Source organism: Zea mays, chromosome 1, assembly GCF_902167145.1.
Source record: "Zea mays cultivar B73 chromosome 1, Zm-B73-REFERENCE-NAM-5.0, whole genome shotgun sequence".
In the NCBI taxonomy this organism is placed as follows: domain Eukaryota; kingdom Viridiplantae; phylum Streptophyta; class Magnoliopsida; order Poales; family Poaceae; genus Zea; species Zea mays.
In genome coordinates this window covers 213,028,614-213,052,145 of record NC_050096.1, presented here as the reverse complement: position 1 = coordinate 213,052,145, position 23,532 = coordinate 213,028,614, and the positions used below count along the sequence as shown (strand labels likewise).

Genomic DNA, 23,532 nt, shown 5'->3' with positions numbered 1-23,532 from the left:
AACTCAAGGACGGCACTTTCATCTCCCAAACGAAGTACACGCAAGATTTGATCAAGAGGTTTGGGATGAAGGACGCCAAGCCCGCAAAGACTCCAATGGGAACCGACGGACATGCCGACCTCAACAAAGGAAGTAAGTCCGTTGATCAAAAGGCATACCAGTCTATGATAGGGTCTTTACTTTATTTATGTGCTAGTAGACCGGATATTATGCTAAGTGTATGCATGTGTGCTAGATTTTAATCCGATCCAAGGGAGTGTCACCTTGTGGCCGTTAAGCGAATTCTTAGATATTTAGTTGCTACGCGTTGCTTCGGGATCTGGTATCCAAAGGGGTCAACCTTTGACTTGATTGGATACTCAGACTCTGATTATGCTGGATGCAAGGTTGATAGGAAGAGTACATCAGGGACGTGCCAATTCTTAGGAAGGTCCCTGGTGTCTTGGAGTTCTAAGAAACAAACTTCTGTTGCCCTATCCACCTCTGAGGCCGAGTATGTTGTCGCAGGACAGTGTTGCGCACAACTACTTTGGATGAGGCAAACCCTCCGGGACTTTGGCTACAATCTGAGCAAAGTCCCACTCCTATGTGATAATGAGAGTGCAATCCGCATGGCGGATAATCCTATTGAACACAACCGCATTAAGCACATAGACATCCGGCATCACTTTTTGAGAGACCACTAGCAAAAGGGAGATATCGAAGTGTTTTATGTTAGCACCGAGAACCAGCTAGCCGATATCTTTACCAAGCCTCTAGATGAGTCAACCTTTTGCAGGCTGCGTAGTGAGCTAAATGTCTTAGATTCGCGGAACTTAGATTGATTTATAGCATACATGTGTTTTATGCCTTTGATCATGTTCCTTTATGCATTTTGTTGCTTAATTATGGTGATCAAGTTGTACAAAGCAATCTCCGGACCTCAAAAATCCATGTGTGAGTGATGCACATATTTAGGGGGAGATGTGCTACAACTTGATCCCTTGAGACTAACCATGTGCTTGAGTTTTCTTAAGTTAGTCTCAAAGGTGTATTAAAAGGAAAAGGTGGACTTAGATCATGAAAGACTTCCACTACACTCTGATGAGAGGGTAACTTACTCCAAGTTCATCTCCGTGTCTCTTATTGCCTTTTGCTCTTAATTAACAATTTTGCGAGGCAATGAGGTTAACATGGCCAAAAATGATCGCGTTTTGGTGCTTGATGCCAAAGGGGGAGAAATTAAGGCTAAAGCAAATGGATCAGCTACCACTTGAGAATTTTGAAAATAGTAGAGTTAAAACTTTTGTTTTGTCAAAATACTCTAAATGTCATCTTTTTGTCAAAAGTTGGTCTCTTGTGGGGAGAATGTTTGATTATGGGAAAAAGGGGGAGTTTTCGAATCTTTGATCAATTTCTCTTGAAATGCCTCTCTTTATGCCTCAACAAGAGTGTTTGACTTAGAGATAGGAAATTGAGTTTGATTTGCAAAAACAAACCAAGTGGTGGCAAAGAATGATCCAAATATGCCAAATTTGAATCAAAATCAATTCTTGTTCTTATTTGCATTGATATTGCACTTCTATGTGTTGCTTTATGTTGTGTTGGCATAAATCACCAAAAATGGGGAGATTGAAAGGGAAATGTGCCTTTGGGCCATTTCTAAGTATTTTGGTGATTAAGTGCCAACACAAATGGTTTAAGTGTTAAACTGTGCCAAGTTGTGAATGAAGTGCAAATCAACACAAAGGTATGATTCTAGACTTAGTACATTGGTTTTTTGTGTACTAACATATTTGTCTAGGTGCTAGAATCAGAGAAAAGACAAAAGGAAAATGTCTTGGCTGAAGCAGCCAAAACTCTGCTCTGTCTGAGTGCACCGGACTGTCCGGTGGTGCACCGGACAGTGTTCGGTGCGCCAGGCTGGCACTGGTCAACTGGCCGCTCTCGGGAACTCGACGACGGCGTACGACTATAATTCACCGGACTGTCCGGTGGTGCACCGAACTGTCCGGTGAGCCAACGGTCGGCCAAGCAATCCGCGCGTGACGCGTGGCCGGGCCAACGGTCTGATGGGGGCACCGGACTGTCCGGTGTGCACCGGACAATGTCCGGTGCGCCAACGGCTCCAAAACTTCAACGGTCGGTTGCGCCAGAATAGGAAAGCAATCAGCACCGGACTGTCCGGTGCACCACCCGACTGAAGGCAAGGATAGCCTTCCTGGATTGCTCTCAATGGCTCCTAGCTGCCTTGGGGCTATAAAAGGGACCCCTAGGAGCATGGAGGAGTACACCAAGCATTCTTTGATCATCTCCAAACACCAAGACATCACTCTAGCGCATTTGATTCGTTGTGATAGCAATTTGAGCTCTTGGGTTGAGAACTCCTAGAGCTCAAGTTGTGACTAGTGTGCGTGTTTGTGCTGTTGCTTTGAGGCTTGTGTGTGTTGCTTTTCCCTCCCTTACATCCGTGCTTCTTTGAGATCATCATTTGGAGATTCCTCGCGAACGGGATATAGTGAAAGAAAGAAACACCGTGGTATTCAAGTGGATCCTTGGATCACTTGAAAGGGGTTGAGTGCAACCCTCGTCCATTGGGACGCCACAACGTGGAGTAGGCAAGTGTTGTACTTGGCCGAACCACGGGATAACTTGCGTGTCTTTTGTGATTGCTTTTCTGTGGTACTTGTGTTCACAAGAGCTCGTTATTTAGCCTACTAACACTTAACCAAGTTTTGTGGCTATAAGTTTCAAGTTTTTACAGGATCACCTATTCACCCCCCCTCTAGGTGCTCTCAACAGCCCAATTAAGCACAATCTGTTTAATTTCTTTAATTTAGTAAGATATCGACTTTATATTGTTGTTATATTTGGAGTTTATGTGGTTAAATGATGCTAGAATTGTTCAATATGTTTAATTTAGTAAGCTATGAACTTTATATGGTTGTAATATTTTGATTTTATGTGGTCAAATATATGGGCTGGGCTTGGGCCGGCACGGTCCAGCGAAGGCACGACGTGGTTTAGGGCCGGGCTGAGCCACTATTTTTACACTTCGGACCGACACGACACGGCCCAAAAATTATTTGGGCTTTCCTGGCCCAAACCCGTTTGGCACGAAGCACGATAGGCTTGGGCCGGGCTGGCCCGGCCCGGCCCAATTCCCAGCACTACTCATACTCAGGGTCGGCAGCGCTTGCCGCCAGGCACTCCTTGGGCCAAACAACGACCGACACCCCCCTATCGGTCGCTAGCAACACCTCAATCCTCAAGCTTGAAGCTCCTCACGATATGATCCTCTTCGTTTGTTTAGCACGACTGCTCCTGGGTCATGATTGTTGCAGTGCTGCTCACGATCTTCGATCTGCTCCTCTTCAGCACAACTGGTGGCCATGCCCAGCTAAAGACTACATGGCCACACACCCACACACCAAGCCAACAAGTAGCCACCCAGGACGATAACCATGGCGACATAGGAAAGTTGCAATGTATGTTAATCCTGATTCTTCTTTTGCAGAACTAAGGCCATGGTTTTGTTATGGTTTGAAATTTTGTATATTTTAGCCATGTTAGAAAATATTTATATTGGTTTATTTAGTTGGTTATTTTTAGGTATGTATGTACTGACTACAACAATAATCAGTGATAGTAGCGCTTGGTTTTCATGGTGTAGATGCCAGAACGTGAAGACAATATGGACATGGACATAGAGCTAGAGTATGTGGGAACTCACTCACAGTTTGCTCCAAGTCATATTATAGTAGAAAAATGGGTAAACATGACAAATGGGTTGAAAATGGTGTTAATGATGTATAAAAGGAAAAACAAGATCAAGCAAGAAAGAAAATGGCACCAAGGTCAGAGATGTGGCAGCATTTCATCAAGGTAAAGAATGACAGTGGTGATTTGAGGGCTGGTAGATGCAAGTATTGTCATCGTGAGATTAAGGCCGACACAAGGTCCCATGGTACTTCACTTTGAGGAAGCACTTCAATATTTGCAACAGGAATCCAAATATTTTCAATAAAGATCCAAAGTAGAGTACTTTGCAAGCAACACACGGGGACGCTCCAACCACTTGGAGGTTTGATCAAGATGCACTAAGAGAGACTTTTGCTTAGATGTGCTCGTAGAGGATGAGTTTCTCTTTGCTTTTGTGTTCGGTGGGGGTGCTAGCGCGCGTGGACTCACTCCGAATGGTGAATCGTCAAGATTCCAGAGGGGTATGAGATAGGGAATTATACTGGTTCAGGCGTGCTCTCTAGTCCAGTGTAGTGCTAATTGTAATACTGCTTAAGGACTGTGTTACAACTGATGCGTGTGTGGAAGAAAGAGGACACCCTTCCCTTTTATAGCTCAAGGGAAGAACCTTATAGAGGAAACTTGTTTCTACTAGAGAGAGAGAGAGAGAGAGAGAGATCTGCTGCCCCAGGTTAACGTGGTATCCCTGAGGTCGTCTGTAGGGTCGTGCGTAGCCATACTTCCGGTGTGGCGTACCACCTTGCTTGTCCGTCATACATGTCCCTGTAGCGAGTCTGTTGCTGATGTCTTCGTAGTAGTGCGTGGCAGGTCCCACAGACCAGTCTCTTGGTGCGGTCGTGCGAGGCACGACTTCATCTATCGTCACGAGCCCCGTGTCACCTTCTAGCGTGCCCAGGCATACACTCGGCATGCACACTGTCCTATCTTCCTCGGTATACGGATCATTGTAGAGACTCTGATGCTGAGGTCCTGCCACGATTGATGTTGACTGACCCCACAGGGTAGTGGCCATACGTGGGGGCGTACAGTTGTGTCGATAGTGACCTCCCGTCTCCCCTTTGGTTTGCTGCACGTATGCCCGAGCATGGTTTGGTAATGATGCGCCCTGTCATAGCTGACGTGGGTCAATAGCACTGGATTGGGATCTCCGCTTCGCCGAGTCGCTCGGTCGGTTGTTTTGCCTTGTAGGCTTGCTCGGGGGGGGGGGACTAGATCGACTACTCCGCCTCATAGGCTTGTTTGGCGGGGACTTGGTTCCCCGCTTCGCCTCTCAGGTTTGCTCGGTGGGGACTTGGTCGGTCGCTCTGCTTCGTAGGATTGCTCGACAAATGAGCCGGAAGGAGGTCATGGGCTTACTTTTGGTACCCTATTCTCAGGTACCCAACAAGATGATTGCCTTATCTACATGTTTCTGTTGTAACAATAGAACTCGAGATGTAAGGGATTACTAGATAAAGATAAGGCTTGTAATCTAGACAAGAACTATAATGTATTTCATTTTGTATCCAACACCTTACTTTGGTTATAAAAGGAAAGGGGATGTGCTTTCAAGAGGGCTCTCTAGAGAGCCTAAACGAGTATAAACGTTGTGTCTTTCTGTGTTTTCACCTTCAAATCTTAGATCTTACGTGTACCCAAAACTAATCACTAAAACACTGTCTAGAAATCCCTTCTACGATATTCACCAGAAGAGAATAAAAAACTTCTGTCTCCGTAGTATCTATATGTTTTCAATTTATGAACATAATCATGTCACCATGGACAGTTACACCAATTATCACTAACACGAACAAAAAATGAACAATTTTTTGTGCCACCAAACCAAATGCGGCATGGTTGTGTATGCCTTGTTGTGCCACATCCATCTATGATCTAGCTTAATTATATGTACACATTAATCTTTTGCTTTTGCTGATTCTCTCCTAAACACTAGTACGTGCCATGCCAATTGCCAATTCACCCGAAGGCTATATGCTACGCTTCTACGTCCCTCTCTCCTTGACGTAGCTGGACGTCCTCCGGTGCCGCCGCAGCGCGGCAATGTGCTTCCCGAGGTCGCCGTCCCGGTGCAGCACCACGTCGGCATTGACAACCGAGTTGGGGAACTTCTGCCGGTGCCGGTCCTGGTGGCTCTGGCGCTTCTCCTCCACCGTCGTCTCTATTGTCACGTCGACCATCTTGCCTTGGCTGTCGTCGTCGTTGCTGTCTTCCACCACGACGGTGAACACAAACGAGCCTATCTGAAGGTAGTCGTTCATGTCCAGGACGGGCTCCAGGGCCTGGACCACCTCCCTCATGGTGGGCCTGGACTTGGGGTTCTGGCTCAGGCACTTGTACGCCACCATAGCGGCGCGTCCGGCCCCTTGGCACGAGTACTGGCACTCCATGGCCGGATCCATGACCCGGTAGAGCTTGTCGGGCTTCTTGAGGTAGGGTCTGGCCCAGTCCACCAGGCTCTGTTCCCTGGGCCGCCGAGACCGATCGACGGACCGACGGCCCGTCAGGAGCTCCAGCAGCACTACCCCGAAGCTGTAGACGTCGCTCTTGGCGGTGAGGTGCCCCGTCATGATGTACTCTGGCGCCGCGTACCCGTTGGTCCCCATGACGCGCGTTGTGACGTGGGTCGCGTCGCCCTGAGGCCCGTCCTTGGCGAGCCCAAAGTCCGACAGCTTGGTGCTGTAGTCCTGAAAGATGGCAGATTTTGAGTTAGTCGACCAATCGCATTCGTAGGCGACAATTGCAGACTTGGGTGCTAAGGCGACGCCCCCTCTCAGACTAATTAGACTATCACTGTCATCGTCAAGCTGTTTAAGTTAGTATACCAGTGCTTTGATGCCAAGAAAACTAGTGCAGTGCAGCACGGATGAGGATGAGGCAGCTGCAGATTCTTTTCTCTCTCTCTCTCTCTCTTTTAAAAATGATGGCAGATACATATATCCATTATTGAGCTTGGTACGTAGACTCCATGAGCTGGGATTGCTAGGAATTGGGTATATCGAAGAAACTTCCGAGTTCCAATCACGCCGGTCGCCGGGGCAGGGCTGGTCTTCGGTCGAAACCAGCCAACAGTTTTGGGACGCGTGGCAGACGACTTTGACATCCAACTCCTATGGACGATTCAGGGTCAAATCTCTTGGAAAGTTTATTTTGTACTGAGCTTTTTTTTATGAATTCCGTTCGTAGCGAAGGAATTTTCTGGATTTTGTTAAGGCAGACGCAGACACAAGGCAGGTGTATGTCGTCAGTATCCTTTTCTACAGCTACGCAATAGCTGCCGTCGAAACTAGCACTAGACAGCAACGAAAAGAATAGGCAGAGAGTCGTCTTCACCTGGTCAAGCAGGATGTTGGAGGCCTTGAAGTCCCGGTAGATCACCGGCGTGTCCGCGCCGTGGAGGAAGGCGAGGCCCTTGGCCGCGCCGACGGCGATCTTCATCCTCGTCATCCATGGCATGGGGCCGTCGAGACCTGCACGAAGTTGATGCAATTCGTCAAACCCAGCTGTTCTGAATAAACATGCACGATGAAGTGCGCGATGAAATCCTTGGGGAAAAAGCTACTCACTTCTGAAGAGGTGTTTCTCGAGGCTCTGGTTGCTCATGTACTCGTACACAAGCATGCGGTGGTCGTCCTCGTAGCAGTAGCCGATGAGCGTGACGAGGTTGTCGTGTCGGAGCTGGGCAAGGAAGAAGACCTCGGCCAGCCACTCGCGGTGGCCCTGCGTGCCGCAGTCGAGGTCGAGGTACTTGACGGCCACCGGCTGCGCGTCGAGGCCCGGGCGGAGGCCCGCGGCGACGCGGCCCCGGTAGACGGGGCCGAAGCCGCCGGAGCCGAGGTAGTTGGCGCGGGAGAAGCCCGCGGTGGCGGCCCTGAGCTCGGCGCAGGTGAAGGCGTGCAGGCTGGAGCCCGACAGCGTCAGGGACAGGTCCTCGGGCGTCAGCGTCCCCGACGAGCCCCCCAGGCTCGACAGCGACACCCGCGACGCCGCCGACGAGGACGACGGCAGCAGCAGCAGCTGGAGCCGCTCCCGGTCCCGGTCCCTCCTGCTCCGGCCCTTCCTCTGCCCCCGCGACGACGGCGGTGGCTCGTCGGCGTCGTCGTATCCCGCCGCCGCGCAGCAGAAAAGCGACCTCCACGGCTGCGTCGCAGACATCGTGCGGCCGATCGAGTCACCCGAGGGAAATGCGCCTTGCCTTTGCTTGCTTAATCGAATGATGGAAGAAGTGAATCGGCCGGCGGCGAGAGGAGGGAAGGGATCGAAGGAGTTGGAGAGAGCTGCTGAGCGAGACAGCAGAGCACGCGCGCCTAATGGCGTTTATATAGCGGCAGCGGCATGGTGTATTGGTGTGCCGGGGGCAGGGCAGGTCGTCCGACCGTGCGGCGCCCTAACGGAACGGGGGCGTGCCCTCCCCTCCCCTGCCTTGACCCTGTCGCGGGGCGCAGCGCAGAGCAGAGCAGAGCAAAACCGCGACGGATCCCGGGCAAAAACCACTGTTCGATCGACCAACGGAGCGGAAACGGCGTCAGAACCCGTGCAAAACCGCTGTTCGCTCGGACCGCTCTTCTCGAAGGAAGAGCGGAGTGGTTGAGTTGTTGGGCGCCCCTCCCCTGCTTTTGTGACCCGGCGGACGGACACGCACACGCACACGGTTGAAATCTGCCGCCGCGGACGATCCGAGGGCGGAGGGTGGATTGGGCTGCTGCGACGAACGATTACGCGCGCGCCACGTGACGCCGATGAGCAGGACGCGGTGGTAGTAGTAGTACGTGACAAGGCGTGAATGCGCGATGGGTGACAGGTCGGTTTCTTTTTACACACGGGGGATCCGAGGTCGTTGCTTATAACGAAACCACCCACGCGCGTGGTACACATGCACCGGGGATTTTTTATCTACGCATGCCAACGAGCAAGTAAAATAAAAATAAAGCCGAGCGCTCAGACCATGTGAGAAATCTGCACGAGGAGTAGTAATTTGTTAATTACTGATCGGTGTTTTCAAGTAGCTTTCTCGTTGCAGTGCTGCCCCTCTTTTTCTCTTGTTTCCGTTACGGGTGGGTGGCCCCGACGAGGTTGCTACGACGAATCCTCTGTCTCCATGGACGACTGACACCTCAATAATGCTGCTGCTGTGCAGGCAGGCAGAGGGATTGCACGTACGCGCAGCCTGGCTGGTCTCAAGTCCGAGCTAGTAGCTAGCTTTCCACAAACCCACAGGATAAGGGGCCACGGGACACGGCGCAACGCCGTGTGTCTTCGGTTGTCCACGACTGGGACACATCGGCAAAGATCGTGGCCTCCAGATAATTAGCTGCCGGGCTAACCGGGACCCGGCGTAGCTGTCGTGTTCATCACCTGGGAATCGTTGACCTTGACCTGCTGTGCGATGATGGCGCGGCTGGGCTTGGGATGGAGGCCACAGCTCAATCACAAGGTTGGTTGCGTTGCGTTGCCGATCAAGGGCAGGGCGCTCGTCGTCCGTCCCTGCCGCGCGCCTGTCCGGACCACCACTTGACTGACCCAATAAAAGAAAACGGAGGCCCTAAAGAATGTCCGATCCCGTAGCTAGCTAGCTAGCTAGCTTTGGCAGTAGAACGAGTTCCGACTGCTTCAGCTGTGAAGGGAAAAAAACAGAGACAGAGAGAGACAGGAAGCAACCGAGCTCGTCGTTCGTTCTTAAGGGACAAGAAACAGCGCAGCGGTGTGACGTACGGAAATGGGAAGAATCACTTGCGATCCGTGAGCGCTGAACATTCATTCTGCCGTCATGACGTGCATAGTTGAAGCGTCAACGTTGGCCTTCGACTTTCCATTTCTTGTCAAATGAATGAACTCATCGTCATCGCTATATATTCTATATTGATGTGTTTGGTTTGTGGAGTAACTCAATGCTTTATGAGGTGATGCATCATAAGTTTATTCCATCAATTTTGGTGTAATCAACTCACTCCTCATGTATATACTAACTAGCTGAGTGCCCGTGCGTTGCAACGGTAATATATAATACCAGTATACTACGATAACTTATATATAAAATGTGTGTTATATTGTTATGAGAAAATGTTTCATAATTAATTTGTGATCCTAGTCATACATAAATTTTGTTATTTTAATCTAATTGTTTCATCACTACATTGCAACCATCAGTATCATGCAGACTTCGGTATATGCCATGATTTGTATGGTCTCATTATTGGAGAGCACGTTCCACATATGCTAGAAGAAATTTTCTCGTACATCGTTAGTCACCAGACACGCACCACCATACGCTCTTGCTTAAACAAAAAGGTAAATGTGTGTGTTTGCGAAGAGAATTAAAGGCAGGTCGGCACAAAAGCTACCCCTGACGGTGGCGAGGATGACGAACTGGTCACTGTTATCGATCCTCCTCTGCGTCACCTCCGACGCTAAGATGATGCCACAATCCTCGATATAGTAGCCGTCGAACGCGCGCGACATGACGAGTACCGATGACTCTTGGTTGGGCTGCCAAACGAAGTGTACCCCGGGCTCATCAGCGAGGTAGTACCCCTGGCCATTGCACCACCAGATGCGCTACTCCACTACATACATCATGTTTGAGGACACTCACACAACGTCAACAACGTCCATCGTCCCAGCGCACAAGAATTCATGTCCGGTCAGTAGCGACTTACGTGGTAGGTTGGGCTTCAGGTGGACGATGAGCTAGACGACGTGATGGCGACAACCATGAGGCCTCCCTGCTTAACGATGGACAATGCGGTGCAGCTGCTCTGGACCGCGTCCAAGTGGTGGCTTCGCGGGAGCTTGTCGTACACAGCGGCGCATGCGACCACGTAGGACTGCTTCTAGAGGTCGAACTGATAGTCGGTAAGCTTCTTCTCGTCATTGATGAACGACGCCAACGTGAGTGCCTCCTGCTCATGGTGTTTGTTCGGGGTTTCAAGTAAGAAACATGAATTCATGCTTGGCGTTGGTTTATGAAAATGACTCAGAAGTTTGATCTATGGAAAAAATATTACGAAGAAAAATGTCACGCATGCAAAAAAAGGAATTTAAGTATAATACATTATTCAAACAAAAGAAATTGCATGCAAATCTCTTCTTTAAATAATATTACCTTCATCCAAAAATCTAATTCAAGAATCTCGGTGATACTTATCTACTACTACGCATTATGCAAAGGTAGCAAGTGAGCTTGGTGAGAGATGTAGTAGATGTGTTTCCTGTCATAGATGTAGACATAAACGCATATGTGGTGTAGTGGTAGCTACTCTTGGCCTTTGCTTAAGAGGTTCATGGGTTCAAATCCCCTTAAGGACATGTTTTTTTTTTAATTTTAGCTAGACGTGGGCTGTACGGAGAATGACAGACATGAGAATGAGAACGATGAATCACTTCATTCCTCAAACCAAACACACCTTATATATCTCTCTCGCTCTCGCTCTCTTGTGCTTTAAGTAAGTAATACGGGATCAGGGAAAGCATCAGTCTGTTGCGAGCTGACATGTTACCCTCTCTTTTCCCAAGTGGTTCAGACGTCCGGCCCGTGCGGTGCGCGATCGGGGATATGATGGTAAAACGTACGCCTATCAAGCAGGGCATCCAAGCGGTTAGCCGGTCTTCAATTTTGGTTTTAGGGTAATGCCATTCTATATTTTTTTCTTTTAATCCAAATAGGACTCGTGAGTCGTGCCCATTCTACCTAGTATCGAAGCGCAACTTCAAATTCATTTGGCGGTCCGTGCCAAATCCAAGTGCATCGCCTGAACCACGAGCTTGTTCGGCTGCCCATGTGGGAGCACTGTTGCAGCTGCAAAATACTGTTGCAGCTGCAATCTCTAGAGATAAAATACTGTAGAAGCCGCAGCCGCAGTCGGATTAAAGCCGCAGCGAACAAGCCCCAGGCACCTGCCCGTTGTCGTGAAGGAACGTCGTGTGCTAGCTCGTACGTGGTTAATTAATTAGGAACATTCACGCTTAGCATGCGGGTGTTTGAATGCACGCTAGAGTTCATAGTTAGTTGTTAAAATTATCTAAATACATATAAATAGGTTAGCTATTAATTTAGCTATTAGCTAATTTTAGCAAAATAGTTATTAGTTATCTAACTAATTCCACTAGCAATTTTTAATTCAGCTATTTATTAGCTCTGGTGCATTCAAATACCCCTATATAAAACGACCGTGCATGTGTAAATATAGCAAACGCGATTATTAAGTAGCACACTCACTACCGGCGGAACATAGCACTTTGTCAAGTCTCGCATCGAAAACACTAGGCAAAACTCTTTATCGAGTGTGACACTTAGCAAAGAAAGCTCGGTGAACTGTACATCGACAAAGTCTTTGCCGAGTGCCAAATAAAAGTCGTCGTGGCGGCGCGGTGGAGCCGTTGCCAAGTGTGCTCACTAGCACTCGGCAAATGTAGCTCTAATTGTCCCCACGTCAGTCTTTTTTCACTATATAATAGAGAGCGAGTTCTCTCTGAAAGACAACAGAAACAAAACCAATCCACGATGGGTTAGAGTTTTAGACGAGCGAGTCCTTGGCGCTTTCCGACCTCATGCTCCTTCGTCCCCGGCGTCGGCGTGGCGATGACGGTGGAGAGGAGTGTCTCCGAAACTTCGCTTTGCTGAAGGAACTACACGGGTTTGGTGAAATCATGTTTTTAGATAGCGATCACACGATTGCTAGCTGAGTTGATCTATACTATGGACTTCAATGACACAATTGAAATCATTTTTTTACTAGGCTAAATGATCCTTGCTGCAAATAATGACGAGTTACCCACTCATATTTTTATTGATGCGTTTAAGATATATCTACTACATTTTGTGGATATGCCATTGTTTACTACATGTAGTTTATTATGTTTGTGTAGTAATTGATTTAGAAATTAATACAATATAAAAAATGGCAATTATTCTAACATCTCCTCGACACATGAAAAGTTTTGCTCTCAAAAGCATAAATACATAAAATAAGAGTATGTTTTGATCTCCCAGTTTTTGAGAACCTGTCTTTCCGGATACTGGGTGGCATCATACAAGCCTTTTACGAGTTTTTTTTTTGTCAATTTTCTTAAAAACCACCGTAGAAGCGGTTGATACGCAGCTTTTGCCAAGTTCTCGTGACATAAAGTGCAGTAAATAAAGCTAGATTATTACTAAAAAATGGGGATCCAAATGCATGCTCCCACCGGCTTTTCGTTTAAAACTTAGGTTTTACTCCATATGTCCCATAAAAAGGATGTCGTTTGACATTTTTTTTATTGCGAAGTTTGGCTGACTCGCCCCGTTCGAAAAGTTTCGTAACTACCATTTATTTTCATGTTGATCTAGTTTATCGTATAATTACTTTAAATATGGTCTGATCTTTTTTTTTCTTCTAATTTTTTTGGATAAGACCAGCTGGTTAAACTTGGTATAAAAAAAAGCAACGACTAATATGCAAGCAGTCCTTCTATGCAATCATGCAAACAAACCATCTAATTTATTAGATCGTGATCCAACCTTAAGTCACATTTAACACTTAAACTTGTCGGCGTTTCGAACCCGGGGGTCCCTGGACCGACGAGTAAATTATCGCCGCGTGCCCCAGCCCAGATGGGTCGGCGCGAGACGGAGCGCGAAGAGGGGAGGCAGCCGGAGGGAGACGGGCGTGAGAGGTGGAATCCCGCTGCCTTCGTGTTTGTCCTGCGCCCTGGTCGGGTGCGCTTGCAGTAGGGAGTTACAAGCGTCCACGCGGGAGGGAGCGAGCGGCCTCACGCGAGCGCCGTCCCGTCCTTCCCCGCGCGGCCAACCCTCTGTAAGAGGGCCCTGGTCCTTCCTTTTATAGGCGCAAGGAAAGGATCTAGGTGTACAATGGGGGTGTAGCAGTGTGCTAACGTGTCTAGCGGAGGAGAGCTAGCGCCCTAAGTACATGCCATCGTGGCAGCCGGAGAGGTTTTGGCACCCGGTTCGTGTGGTGTCGTGACCGTCGGAGGAGCGCTGGAGCCTGGCGGAAGGACATCTGTCGGGCTGTCGAGTCCTTGCTGACGTCCTCTTGCTTCCGTAGGGGGGCTGAGAGCCGCCGTCGTCATAGAGCGTGCGGGGCGCCATCATTACTTGTCTGGCGGAGCGAGCCAGATGGGACGCCGGTCTTGTTCCCCGTAGCCTGAGTCAGCTTGGGGTAGGGTAATGATGGCGCCTCCTGTTGACGTGGTCGGTCCGTGCCCTGGGTTGGGCGATGTGGAGGCTCCTCCGAGGTCGAGGTCGAGTCTGTCTTCCGAGGCCGAGGTCGAGTCCGAGCCCCTGGGTCGGGCGAGGCGGGGACCGTCGGCTGAGGCCAGGGCTGAGTCCGAGCCCTGGGGTCGGGCGAAGCGAAGTTCGTCGTCTTCCGGGGCTGAGCCCGAGTCCGAGCCCTAGGGTCGGGCGAAGCGGAGTTCGTCGTCTTCCCAGGTTGAGCCCGAGTCCGAGCCCTGGGGTCGGGCGAAGCGGAGTTCGTCGTCTTCCGGGGCTGAGCCGGAGTCCGAGTCCTGGGGTCGGGCGGAGCGGAGTTCGTCGTCTTCCGGGGCTGAGCCCGAGTCCGAGCCCTAGGGTCGGGCGGAGCGAAGTTCGTCGTCTTCCGGGGCAGAGCCCGAGTCCGAGCCCTAGGGTCGGGCGGAGCGGAGTTCGTCGTCTTCCGGGGCTGAGCCCGAGTCCGAGCCCTGGGGTCGGGCGAAGCGGAGTTTCACATGGCGCCTAGGGCCGGACTTGGCTGCTGTCAGCCTCACTCTGTCGAGTGGCACAGCAGTCGGTGCAGCGCAGGCGGCGCTGTCCCCTTGTCAGACCGGTCAGTGGAGCGGCGAAGTGACTGCGGTCACTTCGGCTCTATCGACTGGAGAGCGTGCGTCAGGATAAAGGTGTCAGGCCACCTTTGCATTAAATGCCCCTACGATTTAGTCGGTTGGCGTGGCGATTTGGCCTAGGTTGCTTCTTGGTGAAGACTGGGCCTCGGGCGAGCCGAAGGTGTGTCCGTTGCTGGAGGGGGGCCTCGAGCGAGACGTAGATCTTTCGGGGTCGGCTGCCCTTGCCCGAGGCTGGGCTCGGGCGAGGCGCGATCGCGTCCCTCGAATGGACCGATCCTTGACTTAGTCGCACCCATCAGGCTTTTGCAGCTTTGTGCTGATGGGGGTTACCAGCTGAGATTTAGGAGTCTTGAGGGTACCCCTAATTATTGTCCCCGACAGTAGCCCCTGAGCCTCGAAGAGATTGTTAATACTCGCTTGGAGGCTTTTGTCGCAATTTTTTGCAATGGGACCAGCCTTTCTCGGTTGCATTTTGTTCCGATGGGTGCGCGCGAGCGCACCCACCGGGTGTAGCCCCCGAGGCCTCGGAGGAGTGGTTTGACTCCTTCGAGGTCTTAATGCATTTCGCAACACTTCGGCTGGTCTGGTTGTTCCCTCATGCGAGCTGGCCGTAGCCCGGGTGCACGGTCGGGTCCCAAGTTCTCGGGCTGGTATGTTGACGCTGTCAACGGTCTGGCCGGAGCCGGGTTTGCGAGAGCAGCCCCCGAGCCTCTGCACAGGGCGAGAGGACGGTCAAGGACAGACTCGACTTTTTTACATACGCCCCTGCGTCGCCTTTCCGCAAGGAGGGGGGGGAAAGCGCCATGCTGCCCTCGGAGGGCGCCGAACATGGTGTTTCCGGTGAGCTGCTGACGGGTAATCCGAGTGGACGCCCGTGCCCCATTTGTTAGGGGTCGGCTAGAGGCCCGGAGGCGCGCTCCAAAAGTACCTGCGGGTGATCTGCCGGACCCGGTCCCCTTTCGACAGGGTCCGAGGGCTCGATGCCTCCCTCTGATGGGATTCCGTTACAAGATCATTCCCGCTGGTCTCGAAAATGTCTTAGGGTACCTCGGGAGCGTAGCCCGAGCCTTGGTTATGTATCGAACGTACCCAGAGTCATCCCTCGCTCTGTGTCTGAGGCGGTTATGAACCCTTCGAGGGCCATCCTACGAACCCCTGATCAGTAGTGGGCGCGGAGCCCGAGTGGCCTGAGGCGGTCGTTGAACCCTTCCGAGGGGCCGGCCTTCGAACCTCTGACCAGTAGTGGGCGTGGAACCCAAGTGCTCTGAGGCGGCTGTTAAACCCCTCCGAGGGGCCAGCCTTTGAACCTCTGATAAGTAGGGAGGCTCGGGGCCTGTTTCCTTCACGGAGAAGGATCCTTTTCGGGGTATCCCCCTTTCCCGGTCCCTGTTGTAAGAGAGAGAAAGAGGAAAAGGAAAAGGATACGAAACCGAATGAAGTGGCGTACCTTTTTTGACGCGGTCATTATGGCGAAGGCGAAGCGTCGCTTGCTTGTCCTGCCTGAGGCGCTGCCTGTCCCGCCGCGGAGTTAATGCGACGGGGCGAGTGGCTCGCGAGGCGGCCGTTGCGCGTGCGCGAGCCGTTCGAGGAACGGAACACGGGCGCGCCGTCTTCACGCCGTGAGAGAGGGTTCTCTCGCTGTCCCACGAGGTGACGTGAGCTTGGCTGACGACGTGACCGCTGCTCCTGCCCGCCTGCCACCGCCATTACTGCCGGCCCATTTTTGGCCGTATTGACCGTCGCGCCTGGCTGGTACTGCTGGGTCGTACGCAGGGTTGCCTCGAGTCGCGGTACTGGTTCCGCAGTCGAGGAGGCGTGGAAGTGGTGCGAGTGGCGGAGCAGTTGCTCGCACGTAGCAACCGGCGCGCCGGTTGCATGACGCGTGGGCCCGTGCCTCCATGCTGTGTGCGTTGGAAGTCGGAGGGGCGCGCCCACTTGGCGCGGTTGCATGCCGCCTGCACGGCTGTCCGCCCTTTCACCCGCTGGTCTGGGCGAAAGTGGAGGAATGCTTGTAACCGCTGGGTGGTTGCATGCACCGCGCGCGGCGGTTTGGCTTCTTCTGCCCTGGGCCAGTTTGCATGACGCGTGGGACCTAGCCCCCGCGCCGTAGGGGGAGGACCTTGGAGCGTGTTGGACAAGACTCAGCCCACGACGGCTGGGGACGCAAGTAGGGAGAGTCGCCTTTAAAAGGAGGGTGACCCCCTTGAAAGGCGACCATATCTTCGCGCTCCCTTATGCACCGTGTCTTTCCACCTTCCGAGCCCCCAGATGGGGGACACCCGCAATCCTTCTGCCTTGTCGTTGGAGGAACGCAACTTCGTGGAAGTTGGTACCTTTCAGCCATCGTTCGGCTTCAAGGATTTTCATCATGCAGCCCGACTGCACCCCCTCGCTGGCGGTCACCCAAGACGGTGACCTCCAGTTCGATGGCGGGGAAAAGCAAGCCGGGTTGCGGCATCTGCCCCTCCCTCAGCTTCAAGGATTTTCATCATCAGTGCTGGGGAGGGTAGTGTGCCGAGTTGGGGTCGGTCCCTGCGCGGGCGGTGGCCCGCTCCTTCCCTCAGTGATCGAGGGGAAGGGCGTTCGCCGTTCGTGGCGCTGGCAGCTGCCGCGTGCCTGGCTCTCTAACCCGAGTGGCTTCGGAGCCGCTCCCGGCGCCGCCTTCCGCCACGGCAGCTGGAAGAGGTTCCTCCGCCGACGAGATAGCCGGTGCCGCCCACGGACTGACCTCCAACTCTACGGCCTTCTGCCCGTCCTTGCCTCTCGAGTGAGGGCATGGGCGAGGGCCTCATGGCAGCAGCATCCGCCCTGAGGTCATCGTTGCTGCTGTTCGGCCCCCCGGAGCAGAAGTCGTCGTCGTCGCTGCTGCTGGAGCGGGTGACAGCGAGCCGTTCGTCGGTCTTCTGCTGCTCCGCAGGCCCCCCCAGTCGTGTGGGGTTGTTCGTACCTGCGGAGACGGAACCGGAGTTCCGTTTGTAATGGCACCTTGAATGCCGGTCTTTTTGTTCATTGTGGCTGTCGGGGCCTGAACATGTGTGTATTTTTGGCACGGAGCCGTGTTTTTCCTCATTTCGAGCACTAAGACTCGTCTGTCGGCTAACAGAACCGCTTCACCAAGCGTGAGTCGCCCCGTGCAAAGGTGACGAGTGAGGTATCCGTATCTCGGAGGTGTAGGAGTCCCTCGGCTCGGTCGGCCTTGATGTCCGAGGCTTCTCTTGCTTAGTTAAAGGAACCCCTCGGCCGCTCTTCGATGAGCCGAAGCCGGGGGTAGCGGTGTCAGCTCGAACAGAGGCAGAGTTGGCTCGAAAACAAGACTTGGTCGGCCGGAGCCTGACCGGGTCGTCCACTGGCGGGACCGATGCCGGAATTGAGTTGCCGAGGCCACGGGCCGGGCTCATGTCTTCGGGGGACAGCCGTCCGAGGCCTCGGGGTGGCCGGCCGAGCCGTCTGCTCGAGCCGGATTGCTGGAGAAGACCCTGGCGACGATGGCCCGGGCGTGGTGCTGATGTCGTCCTTCGAGGTGGAGATCCTTTGACCGTGTCGCCGTCCGAGGCTAGGTCGGACCTTGTAGCATCCCAAAATTTCAAATTCTGAAATTTTCTCAAACTCGCCCTAAATTCAAAATGAATTTCAAATTTCATTTCAAAATGTTTGTTTGCGAGTTGATATCAACAAATAAATTATAGTGGTCTATATTCTCTCTAAAATCCTCCTCAAAATATCCTACAAATATTTCCCCAGTGACCCCCCTCAAATTATTTCCAGAAATACTGCTCAGATATTTCCCCAGTAACCCCCCTTTAATTTCTTTCAAGAAATACTGCCAAAATATTCCACCGATGTATCTCCGGATATTTTCCTCTTGAGAAATACCTTCAGAATCATTTTTCAAGACCCTACAAATATTTTCTTCATAACTTTCCTCATGCCCATACATATACGTATGCCTCCAGTGTCATACGGTGAGCTCTACAAGCTAATTACACTTATACAAGACAAATACATGCTAACCTCCCACTAATCCTCTCAACCTCCCACTAATCCTCTCATCCCCCCCTAATCCCCCCACCATGGCTATAAATAGAGGGGCAAGGGCCTCCTCTCTTCCCACCCCAAGCCATTTCATGGCAACTCTCTTCCCCCCCACACACACACCCACTCCATGTTCCACACAAGCACACACTAGCACAAGGATCGTTCGATCGTTCTTCGATCGTTCGTCCCCTGTTCTTAGTTTGTTCGTTCGTTCGTCCGATCGTTCGATCGTTCGTCCGATCGTTCATGGTTCGTTCGTCCGTTCGTCCGATCGTTCGATCGTTCGTTCGTTCGTTCGTCCAAATAATCTTTTTCCTACCGTTATGCTGCCGAAATTCCGATCGTTCGTTCGTTCGATCGTTCGATCGTTCATCGTTCGTTCATAGTCCCTATTCATCGTTCATCGTTCGTTCATAGTCCCTATTCATCGTTCTTCCAGATAATATTTGTCCTGCCGTTATGCTGCCGAAATTCCGATCGTCCGTTCGTACGATCATTCGATCGTTCGTCCGTTCGTTCGTCCAAATAATCTTTTCTTGCCGTTATGCTGCCAAAATTCCGATCGTTCGTTCGTTCGATCATTCGATCGTTCGTCCGTTCGTTCATAGTTCCTATTCATCGTTCATCGTTCGTTCGTACGAACTATTCGTTATCACTATTCACAATTACTATTCACATACACTATTCATCATCGTTACTATTTATCATTACTATTCATCATCGTTACTATTCATCGATGATATCTATAATTTCTTTTCCATCGCCACTATTCATCGTTACTATTCATCGGTCATCTAGTCATCCCAAATTTCAACTACTCATCCATCATGCTGTCCAGTCCACCTAAGACCAGCCAGACCCATGTTCCAATCATACGAACTCCGGTGACTGTGGTTTTCCTTCCAGTGGGAACTTCCCATCTGGTCACCCATCCCAGGTTTCCCCAAGTTGAGCACGCTTGACTTTGAGATTCCTTCGAACCAGGCTTCCAAACTCAGATTCCAATAATTCTTGTTTCTAAATTCTTATCAAACTATTCCCTATCCAACCATGTCATCTCTTAAGCATGGTTCATATTCCAGAAGACTCCCAAAATACTCTTGTCCCATATTCTGCCTATAACTCTCTTGTTCATACTAAGTCAGACGATTCATTCGTCACTATTCTCACCAACAGTGAACTTCACTGTGCTACACCACATACACCCAGCTACCCTCTCCCTCTCCACACACACTCAACACCCTCAGCCAAGGCAAACACCCCACCCACTCAGTTACTCCGCTCTGCCGGCTACACGCATAGTGTTGCTTCGCCTCCAGTCCACCCTCCTGGTAAGCACCTCCGCTCCACCACCAGTAATATCACAACACCACACAACACCACATGACACAGATTCTACTCAAGACTCTACCCATCCATATATCGCTATTCTGACCACTATACTAAATATTTGTTGGTATACTTGCTGGTTTGTATGTTTGCTTGTTCATGTTGCATAGTTATCGGAGCGTTCGTGTCGTCTCGTGGAGGCCAGATCTGCAAGTCTACACCAGGCGGTGGAGCCAGAAGCCAGTTCCGCGAGCTCCCCTTCCCCCTTCGCCGAATAAGCACGACAAGCTCACTGGATCCCTTTTATGCATAAATTACCTATGATTTTTCAACCACAACCCTCAGCCTGTTATTTTATGCATGATATGATTTTGAGACAAGTTATTATGGCCACCCAGCCGCTTGCCGCAATCAATCCCTGATATATATGTTCCAAATGATTTGAGAACAGGTGTGAGTTTTCAAAAGAAAATGCTTTTCAAAATGTGTGTGATGAAGGGTTTTCACCCTTATCACCTTGTGAGTGGGATAATCAGGGACTCCCTGGTTTAGGGGAGGGCCTAAGGTGTTGGCTCAGCTGGTTTAGGCGTGAGCAGAAGGATTGTCCCCTCATATAAGGACTGGTTTGTCATCTTCACTACCTGTACTCTTTAATAGTACAACCACTCGAGACTGTGTGGGCAGTCACTCAATCTGAACTCGTACGGTCCAACCCCAGGGTTATGAAGGCTGGGGAGCACCGGGAGGATAAGGAGGGGGAAAGTTTTGTCCGGTTTGGACATGGTGGTGGCCTGACTCCTTCCGGATAACCGTTAAGGTTAGGACGTGCGGGGAAAGAAAGAGAGTCGGATTCGGATCTCACTGATCATGAGATCGCAGAGCCGGACTAGTGGGTAAAGTGTACACCTCTGCGCAGAGTTTGAAAACCTATTCGAATAGTCTGTGTCCACAGGAATGGACGAGTCTGGTATGGTATGGCAATTAATGTTTTGTTTTCCAAAAAAAGAGATGCTTTTGAAAAGTGGTTTTTACAAGGTTCGGCGGTTGAGCCGTGAGCTATGGTGGACGGGAAGTCCAGTAGCTGTTTTTGAAAATGAAAACCAGTGGGAACTGCTGAGATACCTGGATGGTTTAGTCCAGGGGATTTTGTTATAATACTGAAAAACTTCCTGCTCCTTTTGGAGAGGATGCGCTTTGCAAAATACAAAATGTTTTTCAAAAACAACCCTGCATAAAATATTGTTGTTTCTGCAAAATATCCTGAGCTCCACATATTCCATGCATTATATCTGATTTCCCCATTCCGCGGGTGAAGGTGGGCTGCTGAGTACGTTTGTACTCACCCTTGCTTATTTGTTGTTTTTCAGAAAAAGGAGATCGGGTAAGAGTTACGACTGTTCCCAACCTTGCCTGTGGCTGTTGGACCGCTGATTTGCTTTGCTGCGTATATCGGGCTGCTTCAGCCCCACTCTGATGATATGTCTCGAGTTGTGGACCAACTCTTAAAGTTGTTCGCCACCTTTATAGGTTTGTCTCGTTTAAGCAGATCTGGAATCATCTGATGTATAAATGTGTTTACTAGCCTCCTGGGACTAGTAATTGTATCACATTTGAGTCCCAGAGGATTGGGACGCTTCAGGTGGTATCAGAGCTGTTAGGTTGGTCGCAGGACGTAACCCTTAGCCTGATCAAAAGTTTTTGAGTCAAAACTATTTTCTTAAAAAAAAATCTTGCTCTCATCCCTTCATTTCAAAAATGCTTTCCCCCTTTCCTTCTCTCAGAAGTCAGATGGAGGTCCATTGCCAAACCAGCTTTTGCCAGAATGAAGATGGTTTGCCCAAGGTTCTGAGAGCATGCACAGTTCGCCTCGGAATCAGGAGTCAGCCAGAGTATGATGGTCGTGAATTCGTCGAACATGGCACAGAGAAGTGTGTCGTGACTGTATACATTGGATCCAGTCCGCACCATGTGGAATGGAGTGTCACTGCTGCGGGGCACAGATTCAAAGACACCTGCCAAGTCGTCGCTCGCAAGGCATTGAGGGCCCTGTGTCAGTTCTATGAAGAAGAAGTGGCCGACACCCCGCTCAGATTCTTTCCGCCCTTTCAGAGAGACCATCCAGTTTGGATGGCCAGGATGCGTGCATTGGAAGAGCAGCAGCTGCTTGAGGACGACCCCACAGTCGTGTACCTCACTGCATACCTGCTCACCCTTGATGCACAATATGATTTCTTGGCTCGACACCACCGTCAGATGATTGCCCGAGCAGAAGATGCAGAGAAGCGCAACCGTAAGCTGCATGTGGATCTCACCTCAGCCCAAGCCCGTGTAGCTGCCTTGGAAAGTCGTGAAGCCATTGCTGTTGAAGCCCTGAAGCAAGCCAATGATGAGCACGTCCAGAAGTTGATGGAGGCCTACTTGGTAACCCATAACCAACGTAGAGCCCTGCGGATCCAAGAGCTCGCTTCATCCAACCCAGTTCAACCCAGGAGAGTAGAAGACCCCCAGATTCTTGAAGGTCACCCGGTCTCTATCAGAGGAGAGAAGAAGACTTGGGAACTACCGGAAGGATCCATAGTCTTGGAAGGAATTCCAGTCTTCCCTCAGGCTATGGATAAGCAAGAGCACCCCGAGTCCTCCCAAGATTCCCCGCCAGAGTTGTTTGAGCCCATCACCATGAAGAAGATTCCAGCACCATCCCGTGAGATCAAAGAAGAAGCTGCAAGCACCCCGCCAGCACCGCCGCCCTCTGAGGAGCTACAAGAGCCAGTCCAGCTTGAAGAAGAGTTCAACCCCGTGTTGCCATCTCAGTCGCCGCCAGAAGAAGTCATCAACATCAGCTCGCTCTTGACCCATCCAGGAGATGTCTCAGATTGAAGTTGTGTGCCAGCCCTGCCAGAAGAGAAGCTGCCTGGTCTGAAGTTAGTTATGCCCAGTCCTCTGCATGCATTGGGTAGTGAAGTTTTTCTTCACTTTGGCTAGAGCCCTGCATGTATGAAAGGTAATCGTGTAGACTCGTGTTTTGCAAAACTCTAATTGTGTGGCCCTCTAGGGCATTTCAAAATGAATTTTGCTTGATGTTTTCTCCTCTTTTGAGTGCATATGTGATGCTTTAACGTTAGTGCTCATAAGTTGCATTTAGCATAGTTCTCAATTCAGGAGCCAAGCAATAGTAGTTATGCTTAGCCCCCGAATCTGAGTAGCCCGTGCTTTGGAAAAACTCTATTCTTCCCTTATTCAAAACATTTGATTTGTTTGTGCTTATCATTGCTGAGCTTGTGTGTTTTCTTTTCGATTTTCTTAAAAAGGTTTTCTCTAAAAACATAGATCACAAATTAGAGCTAATCCTTACCTTATGCTTCCATTCTCATCTTAACCCATCTGAAGAGAAAAGTGCCTTACCCAAGAAGATACCGAGAAGCTTACCTTTGAAGCCTGGAATAAGCTACAGAAGAAACCTATCCAGCCGCTCAGTCAAAAGGACCGATCGTGAGAATCAAAGCACTGCCCCTGAGTCAAAGTAAACTGGAAAAGAGGACAGAAGGAGTTATTACCATACAGAGAGGCAAAGATTCTTGTAACCAGAGACCACGAACATCAGGGTCATCGACCCCACCA

The 23,532-nt window shown here is 50.7% G+C and overlaps 1 protein-coding gene across 1 annotated transcript; it reads right to left on the bottom strand.

Moving 5' to 3' along the window:
- Positions 1–5,500: 5,500 nt before the first annotated feature.
- LOC100191690 (putative protein kinase superfamily protein) lies at positions 5,501–8,016 on the bottom strand. Its single transcript, NM_001137119.1, has 3 exons — positions 7,305–8,016; positions 7,072–7,208; positions 5,501–6,425 (listed from the first exon to the last, which is right to left on the bottom strand). Exons 1-3 carry the CDS (start codon positions 7,891–7,893, stop codon positions 5,724–5,726), a joined length of 1,428 nt encoding a protein of 475 aa, NP_001130591.1. The 5' UTR covers positions 7,894–8,016; the 3' UTR covers positions 5,501–5,723.
- Between the last annotated feature and the right edge of the window lie 15,516 nt (positions 8,017–23,532).

Bases quoted from the DNA above. Each gene is read 5' to 3' on its own strand.
- LOC100191690 (NM_001137119.1), bottom strand. From the start codon at position 7,893: ATGTCTGCGACGCAGCCGTGGAGGTCGCTTTTCTGCTGCGCGGCGGCG. The intron at 7,209-7,304 runs GTGAGTAGCTTT...AACTTCGTGCAG, and splicing joins CGAGAAACACCTCTTCAGAA to GTCTCGACGGCCCCATGCCA. The intron at 6,426-7,071 runs GTGAAGACGACT...GCCATCTTTCAG, and splicing joins CCAACATCCTGCTTGACCAG to GACTACAGCACCAAGCTGTC.